Source organism: Desmodus rotundus, chromosome 2 (genome assembly GCF_022682495.2).
Source record: "Desmodus rotundus isolate HL8 chromosome 2, HLdesRot8A.1, whole genome shotgun sequence".
NCBI lineage: Eukaryota > Metazoa > Chordata > Mammalia > Chiroptera > Phyllostomidae > Desmodus > Desmodus rotundus.
Window position 1 is genome coordinate 43549223 of NC_071388.1, and position 18793 is coordinate 43568015.

At 36.2% G+C, this 18793-nt stretch overlaps 1 protein-coding gene across 2 annotated transcripts in view; it reads left to right on the plus strand.

The window, feature by feature from the left end:
* Nucleotides 1–18793, plus strand: part of VPS8 (VPS8 subunit of CORVET complex) — a 259421-nt gene that overhangs the window by 124102 nt on the left and 116526 nt on the right. For both annotated transcript variants that reach the window (XM_071220589.1, XM_024564321.3), the window contains 6 exons: nucleotides 5105–5224; nucleotides 6250–6306; nucleotides 9570–9652; nucleotides 10488–10572; nucleotides 11446–11544; nucleotides 17494–17583. In XM_071220589.1, coding sequence (XP_071076690.1) covers nucleotides 5105–5224; nucleotides 6250–6306; nucleotides 9570–9652; nucleotides 10488–10572; nucleotides 11446–11544; nucleotides 17494–17583 — 534 coding nt within the window. The remainder of the gene's footprint in view (nucleotides 1–5104; nucleotides 5225–6249; nucleotides 6307–9569; nucleotides 9653–10487; nucleotides 10573–11445; nucleotides 11545–17493; nucleotides 17584–18793) is intronic.

Here is an 18793-nt window from a genome sequence, read left to right on the forward strand (position 1 = left end):
AATTTTAGGATGACTTGTTCTAATTCTGTGAAAATGCATTTAGAATTTTGGTAGGTATTGTGTTGATCTGTAGATTGCTTTGGGTAGCATGGACATTTTAACAATATTAATTCTTTCTATCCATTTGTGTTGTCTTCACTTTCTTTCATCAGTGTCTTATTGTTTTCAGAGTACTCGTCTTTCATCTCCTTGATTAAATTTATTTCGAGGTATTTTTTCCTTTTGATGCAATTGTACATGGGATAGTTTTTTTTTTTAAATCTGATAGTTTATTATTAGTGTATATAAATGCAACAGATTTCTCTATATTAATTTTTTTATCCTGCAACCTCACTGAATTTATTTATTAGTTTTGATGGGTTTTTTTGTGAAGTCTTTAGGATTTTCTACATACGGTATCACGTCATCTGCAAATAGTGACAGTGTTACTTCTTCCTTTCCAATTTTGATGCCTTTTTTTTTCTTGCCTAGTTGCTGTGGCTAGGACTTACACTACTATGTTGAATAAAAGTAGCAAGAGTCTGGGGGAATGCGGTGGGAGGGTGTGTGCCGGGCGGAGGGGAATAAAGAGTGGAAAATGGAATAACTGTAATAGCATAATCAACAAAATGTATTTAAAAAAACAAAACAAACAAACAAAAAAGTAGCAAGAGTGAGCAACTTGTCTTGTTCCTGATCTCAGAAGGAAAGATTTCAGCTTTTAACAAAGGAGTATAATGTTAGTGGTGGATCTGTCATATATATCTGTAATTATGTTGAAGTGTATCCCTTCTATACCCACTTTGTTGAGAATTTTTATCATAAATGGATATTGAATTTTATCAAATGCTTTACCTGCATCTATTGAGATAATGATGCTATTTTTATCCTTTTTTTTTAATTAATGTGATGTATGATATTGATTGACTTGTGGATGTTGAATCATCCTTGCATCCCTGGAATAGATTTCATTTGATTATAGTATATGATCATAATGTATTACTGAATTTGGTTTGTTCATATTTTCTGAGGGTTTTTATATGTGTTTATTGGGGATATTGGCCTGTGATGTCTTCTCTGGTTTTGGGGTTAGGGTAATGCTGGCCTTGTAAAATGACTTTGGAAGTATATCTTCATCCTTGATTTTTTTTTTGGAATAATTTGAGAAAAATAGGTATTGACTCTCATTTAAATGTTTGATAGATTTCATCTGTGAAGCCATCTTGGACTTTTGTTTTAGGGGAGTTTTTTGATTACTGATTCAATTTCATTGCTAATAATCAGTATATTCATGTTTTTTATTTCTTCATGATTCAGTTTTGGAAGTTTGTATATTTCTAGGAATTTATCCATTTTTCCAGGTTGTCCAATTTGTTGGCATGTAATTGTTCATATTAGTCTTTAATGATCCTCTGTATTTTTGTAGTATGTGTTGTAACTTCTCCACTTTTATTTCTGATTTTATTTATTTGGGCCCTCTCTTTTTTTCTTGATGAGTCTAAAAAGGTTTACCAATTCTGCTTAGTTTTTCAAAGAACTAGCTCTTAGTTTCACTGAATATTTTGTCTTATTTTTTTAGTCTCTATTTCATCTGCTCTTACCTTTATTTTTTCATTACTTCTACTAACTTTGGGCTTTGTTCTTTTTCTGGTTTCTTTAGGTGTGACCTTAGATTATTTATTTGAGATTTTTCTTGTTTTTGGAGGTAGACTGTATTGCTGTGAACTTCCTGCTTAGGACTTTTGCTGTGCTGTATCCCATAGATTTGTAGTGTTATGTTTCCATTTTCATTTGTCTCAAGGTAGTTTTTGATTTCCCCTTGATTTCTTCATTGATCCAATGGTGGTTTTTTAGTGTTGTTTTACCATGGTCAGAACATGCTTAGCACAATGGCTGCAATTTAGTAGATGTTCAAGCAATGTTGTAAAGTTGACCGAATTGAAATTGAAATTAGGTTATATTAAGTTGGGAGAATGATCCGAATGAAGAGAATAAAGTTCCATAAAGTACTTAAACTATTACTGTTGGTGAATTGCTACTCTTGTATACTGCTTTGATAGTTTTTACCTTGGGTCAATGAGGAATAAAATTCTGAGATTATTTTCTCATTTCCTGTGTTAGATGGGCACTAATTTGTTAAAGTGTACTTCTGAAGGAGCCAGTGGGAGTATATGCAGGGACCAGAGAATAGGTGTGTAAGCATCCAACATGAAACATTCGTTATGTGTGCCGAATGGCTGCAGATGGAGAGGGAAAAGGTGTTCATTTGTGACTTTGTACAAGATGGCCCAGAATATTTTTTAAGCATGGTGTCTGAAATACATGATAGAGAGGAAATGGAGAGAAACCAATGTTTGTGGAATGACACTTGTCTATCATTTCAGGTGGACACTAGCTGAAGTGTGGCAAGTGAATTGGTTGTGAGTTAGAATGGTTTTCTCAAAAGGTGTTTCTAAGATCAGACATGTTTTTTTCCTTTTTATTAAATTTATCAGGGTGACATTGGTTAATAAAATAGTTTTCAAGTGTACATTTCTTTTTTGAACCGCTCTGCCTGGTTTTAGAACTGTAAACGCCCATGGCTAAGGCTGAGTGAGAGACCTTCGGACCATAAGCCACTAAGGAGACGAAGCTTATCTCCCTGGCAGGGGTGCTGCCTCTGCCCGCTTTACCTTACCCTGCTTGGCCCCGAGCCTGACCGATTAGCCAATGACGTGTAAGATTACTCAAGGGAGGGATGACCTAAGACAGGCACTGTCATGAAGGGGCCCTTAGGGAAGGACTTGGGGGGCTATAGAAAAAGGGTGTGATGGACTTTCGCCCCTCAGGCTTTGATATAGCCTGAGTCCTCATTAGTCCTCATTATGAGAGAAGTCTCCTAATCTCTTGGCTGCCTTATTTCCCCTGCCTGACTTAAGCCTGAAACAATGACAGAGGGTGGCACAGGCCTGTGCTGGAAAGGGCGGGTTCCCCTGGGTGATCAGGCCTAAGAAAGAATACATAAAACTGTGTGAAACCTGCTTTGCTAAGAATGCCCTCAATTCTCTGATAAGGGTCCAAGCATGAAATGAGTTTGTTCCCCAAAGTTTTATGGCCCTTCAGCTAATTGACCCTGACTCAGAATAAGCCCTCGTAGTTCTTTGTATGTTATCTATTGTTTGATCCTTACTGCCCGACAATGATTGATGGGCTTTACCTGTATTCCTGTGCAAATTGAACCCAATAAAAGCCCATTGAGGAACAGGCTCCTGGCCCTTCTCCTTTCAGAGATTGGCCATCTTTCCTCCCCAAGCAGATCATGTCTTGGTAGACTTATTCTCATCTGTGGTGGCCTGGGGAGGGGGTGGGCCCTGTGGGCGGAGCGCCTCCCCCCCACATTTCTATGATACATGATCTGCATATTGCATTGTGTGACCAGCATCCAAAATCAGATCATCTGCCATCACATGTTTGACCCCCTTCACCCTTTATTACCCCCCATCCCCTTCCCTCTGGTAACCACCATATTGTTGTGTCTATGAATTTTTGTTTGCTTTTGTTGTTTGTTCATTGTTGCTTTCTGTTTTATATCCTACATATGAGTGAAATCATTTAAGCAATTCACACTTATAGAGCAAAAGGAGGAGCTAGAAACAGAGGAGCACTAGATGGGCCCCAACAGTTGCGTCCTCAGAAACAACCTGCACACTGAAAGGGAGCGATGACTGAGCATTTTAAAGCTAGAGAAAGCTCTTTGAATATTAGAAATCGGAGTTTACATACACACACAGATTACAACTTGAAATATACTCTAGTGATGATTAATTGTGTACTTGAGCAAGCTGTGATTGCTGGACAAAGGCAGGAAGAGTAAAAGAAAGAGATATACTGCCAGCAAAGTAAGAAAAGTTAGGCTAAAAGCTAGGCCCCAAGAGAATGTTTCATAATAGAAAAAATCCTATACTTATTTCTGAATGGAGTATGGAAGGAGGGGACTTAAGATTTTTCAATAGACAAGAGAGGGAACTATTCTTTAATTTGTTGTACAATTGCCTCCATAAATTCAGCTAATCCAAAACAGCACGTGACCTTCTTTCCCAAACTGCTGCACTCTGCTCTTTGTTAATGGCTTCATTATCCCACCTGCCTGTCAGGCTCAAGATCTGTCATTTTTTAATTCCTCCTTTAGCCACACCTTTCCACCCATATGAATATTCGACTGTCTCCTCTCTGCAGAGTATTTCCCACCTCTTCTTTCTTCCCTTTTCATTATCACTGCCCTAGTTCAAAACCCCTTTGTCTTTCCCCTGGCCCCCTGCAGTCGCACGCAGTTGGTCAACCTTCTATTTCTTCTTTCTGTGACTTTTCCCTGTACACTGCTGACAGGATAGTTTTCCTGAGCGCAGTCCAGATCACAATCACTGTCCTGGGTGAACGCTTTTAGTAGCTCCCCAGTTTTCTATGGAATTAATTCTAGATTTTTTTAGAATGACATTTGAGGCCAAATCTTTTCTTTCGATCTAATTTCTCTTTCCTCCTCTTGCATGCTGCTGCATTCTAATGGAACACAGAGTTTCTCTGAACAGTCTCATATTTCACTGTGTTCCTGCTTTTGCTCACACTGTTCTCTCTGACCGTATTGCACTTTCTGACATTCATCCCATCACAAGTTACACATGGGCTTGAAAGTTTAGTTTAAAATCTACTTTTCTTATTTATTTTCTATTTCCTCTCTAACCACTTAAGCCAAATTCTCCCCACTGTATTTTTGTAGTCATTTGTTTCTTTATGATAGTGCTGATGACATTACACCTTTTATTTAGGATTTTTACCCGTCTCACCTTGCTTTCTCATTTATAACTCCCTTGAATGCATCTACCATAGCATCTTACACATAGTACATATTTAGGAGAGGAGAGCTCATTTACAGCAAGGAAGTGATTATGATTTGATAACTGTGTGGTTGTAAAAAGCCCATTATGCAAAACCATTTGTTCAAGAAACTGCTTATAGACAAGGAGAATTCATCAACTTCATTGATTCGTGGATAAGTCTTCAGTAATGATGCTCCCCCACCCCCTTAATTGTATATTTAGTGTGTCAAACCAGATGGTATATTGAATAAATGGTTTCTTTTGCTCATCAGGTTATGGTGGAGAACTCAGATTTTACTCCCTCACAAGTAGGGTGTCTCTTTACGTTCCTTGCCCGGCAGCTTGCGAAGCCCGACAATACCTTGTTTGTCAACAGAACCCTCTTTGATCAGGTGAGTGTCTTTAACAATGAGAGCTGCAATTGTTTTTATTCTGTTACTGTTCATAGAAAAGTTCACTGGGTTACATGGTTTCTAAATGTAATAGCCAATTGGATAAGTGTCTCAGAGAGAAGCCTGTTCTGGTTTCTTTTCGGATCTAATTCAGTTTTTGTTTGTTTGTTTGTTTTTTAAATGGTGTGTCTGGGTAGTATGACTTTGCCTAGAAACTTGGTATCATAGGAATATGGTTTGTGGAGATCAGTTTATGGAGATTCTGTCCTCTCAATTATTCTGATGCTCCAAATTACCTAGATTTGGAGCATCAATTCTTTGCCCAAGAATTTTCCAATTTAAGAATCACCCACCTCACTGGTAGTAAGACTATTATGTTGATCATCTGGAGGAGAGATTACTAAAAACAGCTTCTATGAATCCACCCGTGGCAATGAAAACAGTTTTGTTTCCTTTTTATCTGCAGATAGGTGCTAATAATAACTAGTATTTATTGCTAGTGCCAGGTTCTGTTCCAAAGTTTTATATGTATTTATTAACTCAATACTCCAAATAGTTCTGAAACTGATGTAGTTGTTACCCATTTTGCAGATGAGGAAAGTAAAGCCTGGAGAGGTTAAGTCACTCATCCAAGGTTATACTTAATAAGTATAATTATTAGCAATAAGGTTATTATTAAGTGTTGATAAGGTTAGAATTCAAGTTTAAGTGGCCTGACTCCAAAGTTTATGCTTTCCTTGGTCCATAGTATCAGGGATCTTAAATTTAAGGTAAAAAGATGATGCTGCCCTCTAGCCATGTTCTAAACAGTAAGGGAATGTGTGCTCGGTACATGTGAAACAGTAGCATACCTGAACCTCCTGTGCCATGTACTAGGCTGGGAGGATACCGTATCCCTGTGGTATTTGTTTTAAGGCCAAGTGTGAATTAATTGTCGAGATAGAAAGGATAGTTGCTACTGTCATTGATAATGTGAAAGCGTGCATGCTGGTATTCAATAAAAAAAATCCCTTTTCTTTGACCAGGTCCTTGAATTCCTCTGTAGTCCTGATGACGATTCCCGACATTCTGAAAGACAGCAGGTATGAACTGCCAGAACTCCTTGTGCTAAATAGTGGGAAAGAAGACAGAGTAAGCCAGAAAGTACCCTTCTGTGCTAGAACTCATGAGCCATCAGGGGAAAATGACTTGTGCCAAGTCACCCTAATACCAAGCTAGATAGTGGCAGCCCGAAAATAGTGCGGATGGTTGTTAGAAGTATGTATATACGGAGCTTATATCACTCTAAATTCCTAGGCAGACTGGACCTATGTGGCGTTCAACATGATGTTAAAGAGAATACTTCATCCTTCTCCATATGCAGCAACAGTTGGCACCTGTCGTGTCCTGCTTTCCACCAGTGTCATTAATCAGACAGACTGCAGGGCGCTGAGTGTCAGGACACTCAGCATTTGGGAGTGCCCTCTGGCTCCACTGCGTAAGGGCTAACCATTTCTGGAGATTGGAATCCATCTGTCTCCCCACTAATCACTGTGACCAGCTAACTATTGATTACAACTTCTTTCTACTTATGACAGTTTTGGGGGGTCCCTTCTAAGAATAGGATTCTTTAAAAGTTTACCCAGTATAATTGTGAGCACTGAGACTCAACCTTGTTTAAATTGACCACAGTCTTTTGTGAGATAAGCTATAAAAATGAAGTACTTTGTTACAGCTTTGCTGATTTTCTATGGTAATAGTGCACAGCTGGGGGGTTGAGACTCAGATAAAGGACATGGGATAGCAAGTGACCCCTTTCTCTGCACAGCTGTGGCCCAGTGACTGCTGAAAACTATCTCAGGGAAGAGAACAGCTGCTGAAATGTTGGTTATCTGTTCAATTATATTGAATAGAAATAGTAATGTGGACCCCTCATCTTGCCCCTGCTTCTCTACTGGCAGGAAAAGTGGACCATGTTATATATGATGTTGCTATAAAAAATGATAAAATCTTTTCATATAAATAACTAAATTAAACAGAAATAAAAATAAAATCTAAGTGTAAAAGCCAAACCTTGAAAAATAATCATCGTACAGTAACACTCTATTTCCGGGAGCCCCCTTTGGGATGATCTAACTTCTCTATTCATTTTAGAAGTATAGAAAACTGCTCAAGGTTGCAACTAAAGTTAGAACCCAGCTCTCTCCCTTCTAACCCAGCACTGTTTCCCTTGTACAATTTGTTATGTATCAAAACTTGTTTATGCAACATTTTCTGGTGTTTTCAGTGGAATGCTGCTAAAAGTTAACAACTGGCTCCTCAAGTGTAGTTTTAATATGAATGTTGGTTGGTCTTTTCATTAACGTAAATAAGTAAGATGGAAGTGCAACAATGAAAGCATGTCAGAACTTCACTCATTCATCAATGAAGTGACTCCTTTGCTGCATCACATAACAGTTTTTGAATACTAAAAAAAAAAGAAAAACAACCTTCATTTTTTGTGATATTCACAATGCAATGACTATGGCATGCACACTTTTAAGTTTAATTTTCTCCATCACTTTCGTAACCAAGGATTGGCAAACTCTTTCTTTAAAGAGCCAAAGAGTAAATAATTTAGGCTTTGTGTGCCACTTACGGCCTCTGTTACATATCCTTCTTTGTTTCTTTTACAACCCTTTAAAAACGTAAAAAGCCCGGATTTGCAGAATGTGCCGTGGTGTCAGTGCTCTCAGTCTTCAGCCTGCCAACATCACTCAGCACAGAGTTGGGAAGAGATGCATAGCGCAGCACCCGCGTGCACTCTTTCCGTGCAGATTGAGTCACAGTAACTAATCCCAAGAGCATACATAGTAAAATAATTAGTAAGTGGTGAGTTTTGAGTATTAATCACCTTTGTTTTTAATTTAATATATCTAATTTTAAGTTTATATCATTTAATTTTTGACAGTGTCTGTGTTTAACAACTGACTTGCAAAATTCCTGAAAATTTAACACTCGGTTCTAGTGGGCTGGTAGACTGGCTCCAGCAATGGCATTTCTATCATGTTACTCCAGATTGAGGCTTCCAGCAGATGGAGTTGACTCCATAGTTCTGCATAACAGTACATTATAATATTCAAAATAGATTAAATTAGGGTTCTGAAATGACAAGTTTGGATAGGTTTTATTTCTTGTCTGCCTTTTTTTTTTTTTTGAACTTGAAAGCAATCGATTTCCTGTATTAGGAAAACGCTTTATTAAATGAGAGTTCTGAGAAGGCTCACATTACTCTGGCTCTTGAACTTAAGTAAGAGAGCCTTCTCATTTTGCCCTAATGACTCTGGGATGATTCCATTGTGTTTTGAGGTTTATTTGCAAATACTGATGAATCTATCGCAACATCCTAGTCACTTTTTTTTTCAGCTACTTAGCGTGGTAAAATTATTCATACAAACCACAGTGTTTGTTTTTTATTTTGGTAAGACATATAGGCCATAAACTTTGTCATTGTAACCACTTTAAGTGTACAGTTAATTGGCATTAAGTGTATTATCATGGGTGTGCCACCATTGCCACCATCCATCTCCAGCACCTTGTCTTCCCAAACTGAAACGCTGCACCCACTGAACGGTACCTCCCCATCACCCCTCCCCAAGCCCTGGCAACCACCATGCCTCTTTCCGTCTCTGTGAACTGACTACTTTAGGCACTTCATATAAGTTGAATCATACAGTATTTTTGTGTGTGTGACTGGCTCATTTCACTTAATGTCATATTTTTAAGGTTTGCCCATATTGTACCCTATGTCAGAATTTCATTCCTTCTTAGGGCTGAACAATAATATTCCATTATATGTATATACCACATTTTGTTTATCCATTCAACCGTTTATGGACATTTCAGTTGCTTCCACCCTTTGGCTCTTGTAACTAATGCTACTTTGAAAAACACCAATGTTTCATTAGAAAAAATAACATGTAAACATGGATACTCCCTGTTGACCATAAGACATAAAGAACCACAAGAACTATAAGATATAAAAGCTCTAGACAAAAATTCACTTTTGAAAGAATATATATGGACATTTTTAGCTAAGTGGAGGATCAATTAGGTATTCTAAAAAGGCTTTATTTGGAAACACTGTGGCATTCCTTCCATGTTTGAAAAATAGAGCAATTAATCTATTTATGAGACTTAAATACAATTTGATCAAAATTACAATGGCAGTCTAACCTATTATATATGTGAAAGCTGAGCCAAAACATCAGCAAGTGATAGGACAAAAGAAACATATTATGGTTTGTGTGGTTTGAATGGACCGTTAAAGAGCTAGTAAATAAAACTAGATTCCAAAGCTTTTTGCTCATTTATTTTAAATGGTCAGGTCCTTTTAGAATTGCTGCAGGCCGGAGGCATAGTTCAATTTGAAGAGAGTCGGCTCATCCGTATGGCAGAAAAAGCAGAATTGTAAGTTGAAGTCACATATTAGTTAATACAACTATTAAATTGTATTTCTGTAACTTGAAGTCCAGTTTATTGATGGATGGCCATTTTTTTGAATTAAGAAAAGTTATGCAAATAACAAAAAATCTAAGTGAAAGTTTGTGCCTTTTAAGTCTAAAAATTAGTAAAATTTGCAGAAATTAACTGAGTAAATTTGAAGTGTTTGTACATTTGTTTTAGTATAAAAGTGAAATAATAGTCTTATGATCTATTATTTTAGGTTTTTTTACTTACATTTTCCAGTGGTATTTTATAGATTTTGACAGTTATTTATATATGTTGTAAATAATGCAGAATTTTACATAGCAAATAAAATGCAGTATGTCAGCATTACTATTTATCTAGTTTTTGAATATTTCACTTGACATATTTAATTCTGAACAGAAGAACTTAATATTGATATCTAATAGATTAACTATTTTGTGGCACATGTTGCTTTAACATTTATTTTGTACCCAGTTTTGAAGTTTCTTATAGTATTCAGCAGCATGTTAAACCTGGATTTAGAGGAATGGCAGATGCTTTTACCTTGCATACTAAAACTTCACTTAACAGTAGAAATAATGTGCACTATGTTTGTCTTTTTTAAAAAATAATTTTAATAAGATGCATTAGGAAATACTATAACTAGTACATCACTCTCATGATTTTATTTATTTTTATTTTTTTAATTTAATTTTTATTCAGTTACTATATTTTTCTTAATACCAATCTCTGTGCCTGAGAAAACTTCTTGAAACGATAAGCTAATAACCACTTGCCTATTTGGTATTCTGAACTTTTTCTTTTCATGTTCTAGCTATCAAATTTGTGAGTTTATGTATGAACGAGAACACCAATATGACAAAATTATTGATTGCTACTTACGTGACCCACTAAGAGAGGTGAGTTAAGAGACTGCTTACCCTTTTTTCTTACCATTTCCTCCCAACCACCTAATGAAATATAAATAGCCATGCAGTAGGTATAACTATTCAGTAGAAATATTTGGACATATGTTTGCTGGTGCAGGTTTTTCATTTATTCAGTAAGTTTTTATCAAGTGCCTGCTATTAGCTAAGTATACATAGATAATTAAAACAGAGACAGTTCTTGCAGTTTTAAAACTTACAGTTTAGTGGTGGAGACTGACAGTAGAAAACCAAATATATAATTACAAATTGGCATGTACACTAGAGAAGAGACACTGGGTGCAACTTCAGAGGATAATGGGAAACCCAACTTACATACAGCAGCCAGGGAAGGAATCTCAGAGGTGATATATAAACTGATGTTAGGATTTGAAAAGCCAGTCAAGCAAAGGGCCAACAGAAGTGTTCCAGGATAGGGAACCATATATGCAAAGGCCCTGAGGTAGGGAAAATTTTTCACATGTTCAAGGAACTGAATAGAGATCATGTAAATGAAGTGAAGATCAGTGTGAGTGGAACATAATAGACAAGGGCAAGAGTTATTTGAGATGAAATTGGGAATGTGGACAGGGACCACCAAAGACAAAAGTATGATGTTCCCTCATTAAGTTAATGAAATTGAGACTAAAATTAATTGGAATAGATTTGCAGCTTTTAAGAGTCTACCCTAAAGTTTACACAATTTCTCTTTCTCTTTAGTATCAGTTTTCTATCAGTGAACTATCTCCAAATGGTTTTTCATATCCAAATAATAGATATTTACCAAGACTGGTACAGATAGTAAATAGTGAGTAAACATTGCTTGAGTGAATGAATGAATGAATGATATTGTCTTGTGTTTCTCAGGAAGAAGTCTTTAACTACATTCACAATATCTTATCCATTCCTGGACACAGTGCGGAGGAGAAGCGGTCTGTGTGGCAGAAAGCAATGGATCACATTGAGGTGCTAATTCAGCAAAACTTTTAAACTTTCCCATTTGTGTGGCTATCTCCCCAAATAAGTTTATGCTAACTAAGCAATGGCAGGTAGCATATTACTAAGTTGATTTACTTGCAGATTAGCGTCTTTATTCCATCTCATATTTGTATTCATAAAGTCTATGTCACATACAATTTATTATGTCATGACTTCTGAAAATAACCCATTTCAGTCAGCAGGTTGAGAAACTAGAATATTAGTGGTCTTTTATAGTGTTCTTAAAATGATTCTGAGAGTGTTCCTGGTCTTTTTCTCTAAATCACAGTGAGAACCATTCCACCCAATCACCCACTGCAATTTTAGAAACATTATTTCAATGAGTTTTTCTCTCTGATGTATTTCCCTTCCTTACGTAACAAGATGGTTCTGAATTTCTATATGCATGCTGTTTTACAAGAATGCAACAGTGGACATTGAAACAAGTTCTTTTTTCAAAACATGCTTATGAGATGGCTAAATGGAGAGACTAATAACGTGTGATGAACGTATGATCAGAATGCATTCTGAAGAGGGGCTCACAAATCACTCCTCTTTAGGGTCCTTAGGTTCATAACGTACAATAGACCTTGGAAACCAACAGAGCTGGCAGTTTGTTGAAATTTATTCTTTCTTATGAGAAAGAATTATTGAAAAAAACAATAACAAAAGACGCCAAGGTAACCCTGGTTTTGAAAATAATATTTAAATCTACAAAGTGTCTTCCTCCACCCTGACTGGTGTTGCTCAGTGGTTTGAGTGCCGGCCTGTGAACCAAAGGATCACAGGTTCGATTCCCAGTTGGGGCACATACCTGGGTTCACGGCCAAGTGCCCAGTAGGGGGGTGCACAGGAGGCAACCACACACTGATGTTTCTCTACCTCTCTTTCTCCTTCCCTTCCCCTCTCTCTAAAAATAAATAAATAAAATCTTTTTTTTTTTTAAGTGTCTTCCTCCTCCTTGTGGTAAGGAATAGGTAATGAGGTAACTTCTGGTGATAGGTTTAGAAATTCAGTGAAAGATATGATTATTCAACATGTTTTAAAATTTTTTATACTTGTAAAAAATGATAAGAAAGGGTGACATCTGAAACTCTAAAAAAACATTGCATGTGATGCGACTACTTTGTTCACATCCCGACGGTTGTAAAATTTAGAAAGATCAGAAATGTGAACACATCTTATGTGAAACATCTGGCGTAAAAGATGTACAGTCATCAGATGTGTGGTCTAAAGTAATTTCCACACTTTCATCTATAGGATTGAGAACATATATATGTTATTTAATGTTACAATATTCCTGCTAACAACAAGATGAATATATCTTGATGAAAGAACCCAAGAAAACCTTCTCCTACTTTGAATTATATCTTTTTTCCTTTAATCATTTTGTATTCTTTTTCCTTTCATCATCCCCTTTAAGTCTTCATAGTTATATTCTGGCTCATTCTTTATTCCACTTAATCTGCATTACGCCGTGGTTTCAGCACATGGGCTCCAGACATCCAGAAACGAGGCTGTGTCTCTGCATAATATGAAACTTGATGAACCAATCAATGAGCAAACAAATTGCTCAGCAGAAAACTCAGACTGAAGAAACAAGAAGTATTTTTGCTGCACAACAATTATTTCTGCTGACTTTTTCCAACATCTGCACATTTTTTACACCTCCAACTTTTTCATATCTCTTAAGACCATGATTTCAAATATATAGACTTTTTGTTGAAACACTTCCGTGGCTTCAGTAATATAAATAAAATCAACATTAAATATGCAGAGGTAAAAGACCTCATGATAAAGTTATCTGACAGTGTTACACAGTGTATAGACTAGTGGTTCTTAACACTTCTGAGGTTATAGACCTCTTTTGAGAATCTAATTAAATATTTGGACCTGTGCATGTATACAGATACATAATTTTGTGTACAATTTCAAGGATCTGCAGACCTCCTAAAAGTCATTTTTAGATTGGGTCTATGGATTACGGATAAGGAATCTTCAGTTGGTTTTTCCAGTTTTCCAATATGAACAAAACATATTTTGTTAGATTTTCTTTTAGTCCTCACTCGAGGGTAGGTTTTTGTTGATTTTAGAAAGAGAGGAAGGGAGAGAGGGAGAGAGAAACATTGATGTGGGAGAGAAACATTGATTGGTTGCCTCCCACACGCACCCCGACCAAGGATTGAACTTGCACCCTTTTGACACTCCCACGAACAGAGCCACCCAGCCAGGGCTCATTAAATTTAAAAAAATAGTTTCTTATTTTGAAACATAAAAAACATGCCAAAAAGTGCATAAGACAAATGTGCGGTTTTGTAAAAAATTAAAAAGCAGACATCTGAGGCTCAGATGAAAAATATACTTATTTTCGGTGCCTCAGACTGCCTGTGTATCCTTTCCTTATCACAGCCCCTGCCTCCTGTAATACACCCAGTGTCCTGTCCCCCTGATATTTCCTTGTCTTTTTACATTCTGTGACTGCGTATGCCTGCATCCCTAAAAGCTTATGTTTTTCTGAACTTTACACAAATGAAGTTATACTTTGTATTTTCTTTTTTCCTCAGTATTTTGAGAAGTTTGTACATTTTGTTACATGTAGCTGTGGTTCATTTTTATTGCTATATGGTATTTCATTTTACAAGAATATCATAGTTTGTCCATTCCACCGTTAGTAGACATTTCAGTTTTTTCTAGTTTTTGACTATTAAAAATAATCCACTTATAATCTTATATATGCATCTGAACACAGCCACACGCATTTCTCTAGGGCAGCGATTTTCAACCTTTTTTGTCTCATGGCACACAGACTATTTACTAACATTCTGTGGCACACCAGAAAGTATATGATAGTTTTTGCCAGTCTGACAAAAAATAGGTATAATTTTGATTCATCACACCAGACAGCTATGGTTGTGTTGCGTCTTGTCATTTTTTATTTGGCAATCTAAGGGAAAAGAGGTTAGTGCCCCTGACTAAATAGTCAGGTACCGCATGTTTTAAAAATGCTTGTGGCACACGGGTTGCCAATCGGTGCTCAGGGGCAGTGGTTCTCAGTTTGGTCCCCAGTCAGCATTACAGCATCAGCTGAGAGCTTAAGAGAAATGCACCTTTAGTCTTCACCTCAGACCTACTAGACCATGAACTCTGAGAGTGGTCCCAGCAATGTGTTTTAATAACCCTTCCAGGTGCTTTTGAGGCAGGCTAACATTTGATAATCTCACTGTAGGGTCTATAATTGCCAGTTAATTGGGATGTATATCTTCACCAGATGCCACCTTTGAATGAGATTTTCCATCGGCTCCATATCCTTGATAGGCTTCAAAATATTGCAGATCTAGTGAATGTGTAATGATAGTTTAATGTTTTCAATTTACATATCCTTAGTTACTAATGAGATCGATAGACTTTTCATGTTTATTGACCATTTAAATTTCCTTTATGTGAGGTGCCTGTTCATGTCTTGCCCATTTTTCTATTAGAATGTCTCCTGTACTTGATGATTTGTAGAAGTTCTTTATGCACCCTGCATGGTAGTATTTTTCAGTGATATGTGTTGTGAATAGCCTCTGCCCTCTATGGCTTTTTTTCTATGGTTCTTTTTAATAAAAGTTCTTTTTTTTTAAGTAGTCAAAATAATTTTTTCCTTCTACGGTGAAGGAGAAGTCCTCCATATTTCTGTCTAAAAGCTTTCTTGTTTTTCGTTTTTTTTCTTTTTAATCTTTAAGTCTTAGGTTCACCTGAAAACAGTTTTGTATATGGGATGAGGTAGGGGTCCAATTAATTTTTTAAAATATGGGTGCCCGATTTTCCCAGCATGGTTATTTAAAGGTTGCCCTTCCCCGTTTTCAGCTGTGCTTTGTCGTAAGTGTATCAGGGATTTCTATGTTTGGTCTGTTTTTCTGCGCCCTCTTCTGTTTCGTTGGTTTATTGTCTTGTCTCTGCATCAGTACCTCACAAGCATTTTAAATATTGTTGCTTTATAATAAGCCTTGATATCTTTAAAAGAGTATTGGTTATTCTTGACCTTTTATACTTCCAAATACATTTTGGAATCAGCTTGTCAAATTCCACCAAAAAATATTTTTTTTAATCTTATGATTCTGACAGGGATTACAATAAGCCTATCAGTCATTTTGAACATAATTGACATCTTTACAATATTGAATCTTTCAATCTATGACCATATGCTGTGATCCTTTATTCAATATTTTTTTATGAAGCTTTGTAATTTTCTCTGTAGAGATTTTCCATCCTTTGTTAGATTTCCTGTCACAACTTTATATTTTTGGCATAACAATGCTATTAATATTTTCTTACTTCCTATATAAGTACAATGCTGATGCTAAGGATTTTTTGGAAGTCTTCTCTTTCTAGTATCTTAATAGTTTTTTCATGAAAAAACTTTATCACCTTTTCTCCCTTATCCAATTTTTGTGGTAAATATTATTGATATTAAACCACCTTTAAATTCTGTGGATAAATGCAACTTGATCCTGATATACTATCCTTTTTATGTATTCTTAAATTTTGTTTTTATTTAGGATGTTTGTATCAATGTTCATAATTAAGATCTATAATATTCCTTTCCTTTCTTAAATTGCATGTAGATATTAAGATTTTGCTAGCCTCATATAATGAGCTGAAGAAGTTTTCTTTTTTTAATTTTCTGTAAGAGGGTAATTAATATTGGCATTTTTCTTCCTTAAATGGTTACTGGAAGTTATAGGTGAATCTGTTTGAGCCTGAAGATTTCCATATGGAAAGATTTTTGGCTCTTCAATGCAGGTTTTGTATTATTTATGTCTGTTTATTAAACCATATTTTTCTAGGAATTTATCCATTTTGTCTAAATTTTAAAATTCTTTTTTTTAGGTTAACTCTTTTTTTATTTTTTTAATTAATCAAAACACATTTAGACAGTAAATAAAGAACCTAGCTTAAGACATAAAACAGTTCACATATACTTAAAGATCACTATGTATAGATTCTTAATCCTTCCCCCTCACCTGCCTATTTCACCCTACCAGATCGTCACAGATCAGTAGTAATATCCCTTTTTCTATTTGTGATATTGAGTAGTTGTGCCTTCTCTGTTTTGAGATGTGTTGTATAATAGTAGTATAAACTACAGTTATTTGTGTCAGCTCATTTACTAATATACAAATACTGACACAAAATTATTAGATATATCATGAATATTGCAGTCACACTAACTTGTATAATTTTTATTTGATATACTATGTGTGTGATCTGTAGTTGGTCTTTGCCTTTTAGCCATGTAATGTGCATTTATAAGGGTAGAATAGCAGGTCACTGAAACCAAGTGAAAAGAGAGTTCAGAGAAGAAAAAAGTAGCCAGTGGTGTCTAGGAAAGTTTAGGGTGAGGGCAAACTAGAAGTCTCAGATTCGACAGAAGCAAATATTAACAGTGATTAATTGGCAGCCATCGTCTTAGTCTCATTTACAGCTTAATGACCTAAAGTTGACTACTTCGGATACTTACATTTTCAAAATCTATCAGTCATCAGAAGTTTTGGAATTCTTAGCCAGAGAAATTGCAACTATGCCTTTTTTTCCTTCAAGTTATTACTTTAAGCTCAAGGGTAAAATTCACAGACAGGGAGTTTGAAGAGTTTTTGTGCCTTCTGTTCATTTCGCAGGTATCATGGCCTAAGTCCAGAGTTTAGTGCTTTCATTTTCTACGAATTCTGATTGCCTCTTATATCAAGATCTGGTTTTTTACATGGCACATTTTTAATTTTGCTTATTTACAACGTGCCTTTAAATTGAGGCCCTACATCGAGGCCTCCTGAAATACAGTATAGAAGCTCACGAAAATGTTGAGGCAGGTGATCATGCTTCACATCTATGGGGATTCTGTTTAAATTAACATTAAAGATTTAACAAAAAGATTTTTATCTTTTTCTTTTGCTCTAGGAACTAGTGTCTCTGAAGCCTTGTAAAGCTGCAGAGCTGGTTGCCACTCACTTTTCTGAACAGATTGAAACAGTCATTGAAAAGCTTCAGGTAAATATTGCAAATGTATATTGGGAAGAAACATCTAGTGGGGAGACAATTACTTAATATCCACCTAAGAACTTTTGATGGTAGTAATTTCTTCAATTAATAGTTGTCATTTAATAGTTTCTACACACACATGCACGCACACACACACGTGTGTTTTGGGAGCAGTTGTGAGATGACATCTGCATCTGGGAATGTGGATGTCCCCTTTGGGCATAACAAATATTAACATCGCAGAAACATTTTTGGGACTATAACCTGTCCCTATTCTAGAAATTGTAAGGCGCAGAAGATCCGTTCCCTACCCGCCCCCCATTTTCTTTTACTATAGGAACTACAGTTTATGTATAGTTTTTCTTAATGTGCCTGCTGTGGCCCAAAAACATTAAGTGCTGAGGATACAAAAAATATATAAATGTATCCCTGTGTTAAAAGAAGAAGACAAGCCAGAGGATGATTATAGAATAGTTTGACTTAAATGAAAATAGAGCACTGCCCAGGATACTGAGGAAGTACATGGAGAGTCATCCAGCCCATTCTAGTGAGGGGGAAACAGGAGGCCAGTTCTCAAACTACTTTCAACCCACAGAGCTTCTTACCCCCTTTAAAAGTCAGCAATTCTGCCCTGGCTGAGTAACTCAATTGGTTACAGCTTTGTCCCCATAGGCCAAAGTTGCTGGTTCAGCCTTTGGTCGGGGCTCACCCAGGAAGCAACCAATGAATGCATAAATAAGGGGAACGACAAATTGATGTTTCTGTCTCTCTCTCCCTTCTTCCCTCCCTCTCTCTTTCTCTCAAAAAAAAAAATCAGTAAGTAAAAAACAAAGGAAAGCAATGCTGGTAAATCTCACCTATAGTGTTGTTATTGTTGTTTAAAAGGTAAGATTACCCATCGCAGGATTTTCTTTTTCCCATAGTCTCTAAAGATATTTAGAAGCAGAGAGGCCAGGTAAAATGAATATGTGTAATGTCATTCATCAGGCAATTATGTAAAAGCTGAAAATGTCATGGATTTTTTTTTTTAAAGGTGGCTATTCAATTGTCGACTGTTGCTTTTAAAGAAATAAAGTACTTTTTTATTGCAGAGCTTTATCGATTGTGCGAGACAATGTCCCACACACATGTTATAGAGTACCTTTACTTTTGATGACGAGAAATATGCCTTTGATCTATTGTTTTCAGAATTCTTGAAATGACAAATAACCCAGAATAT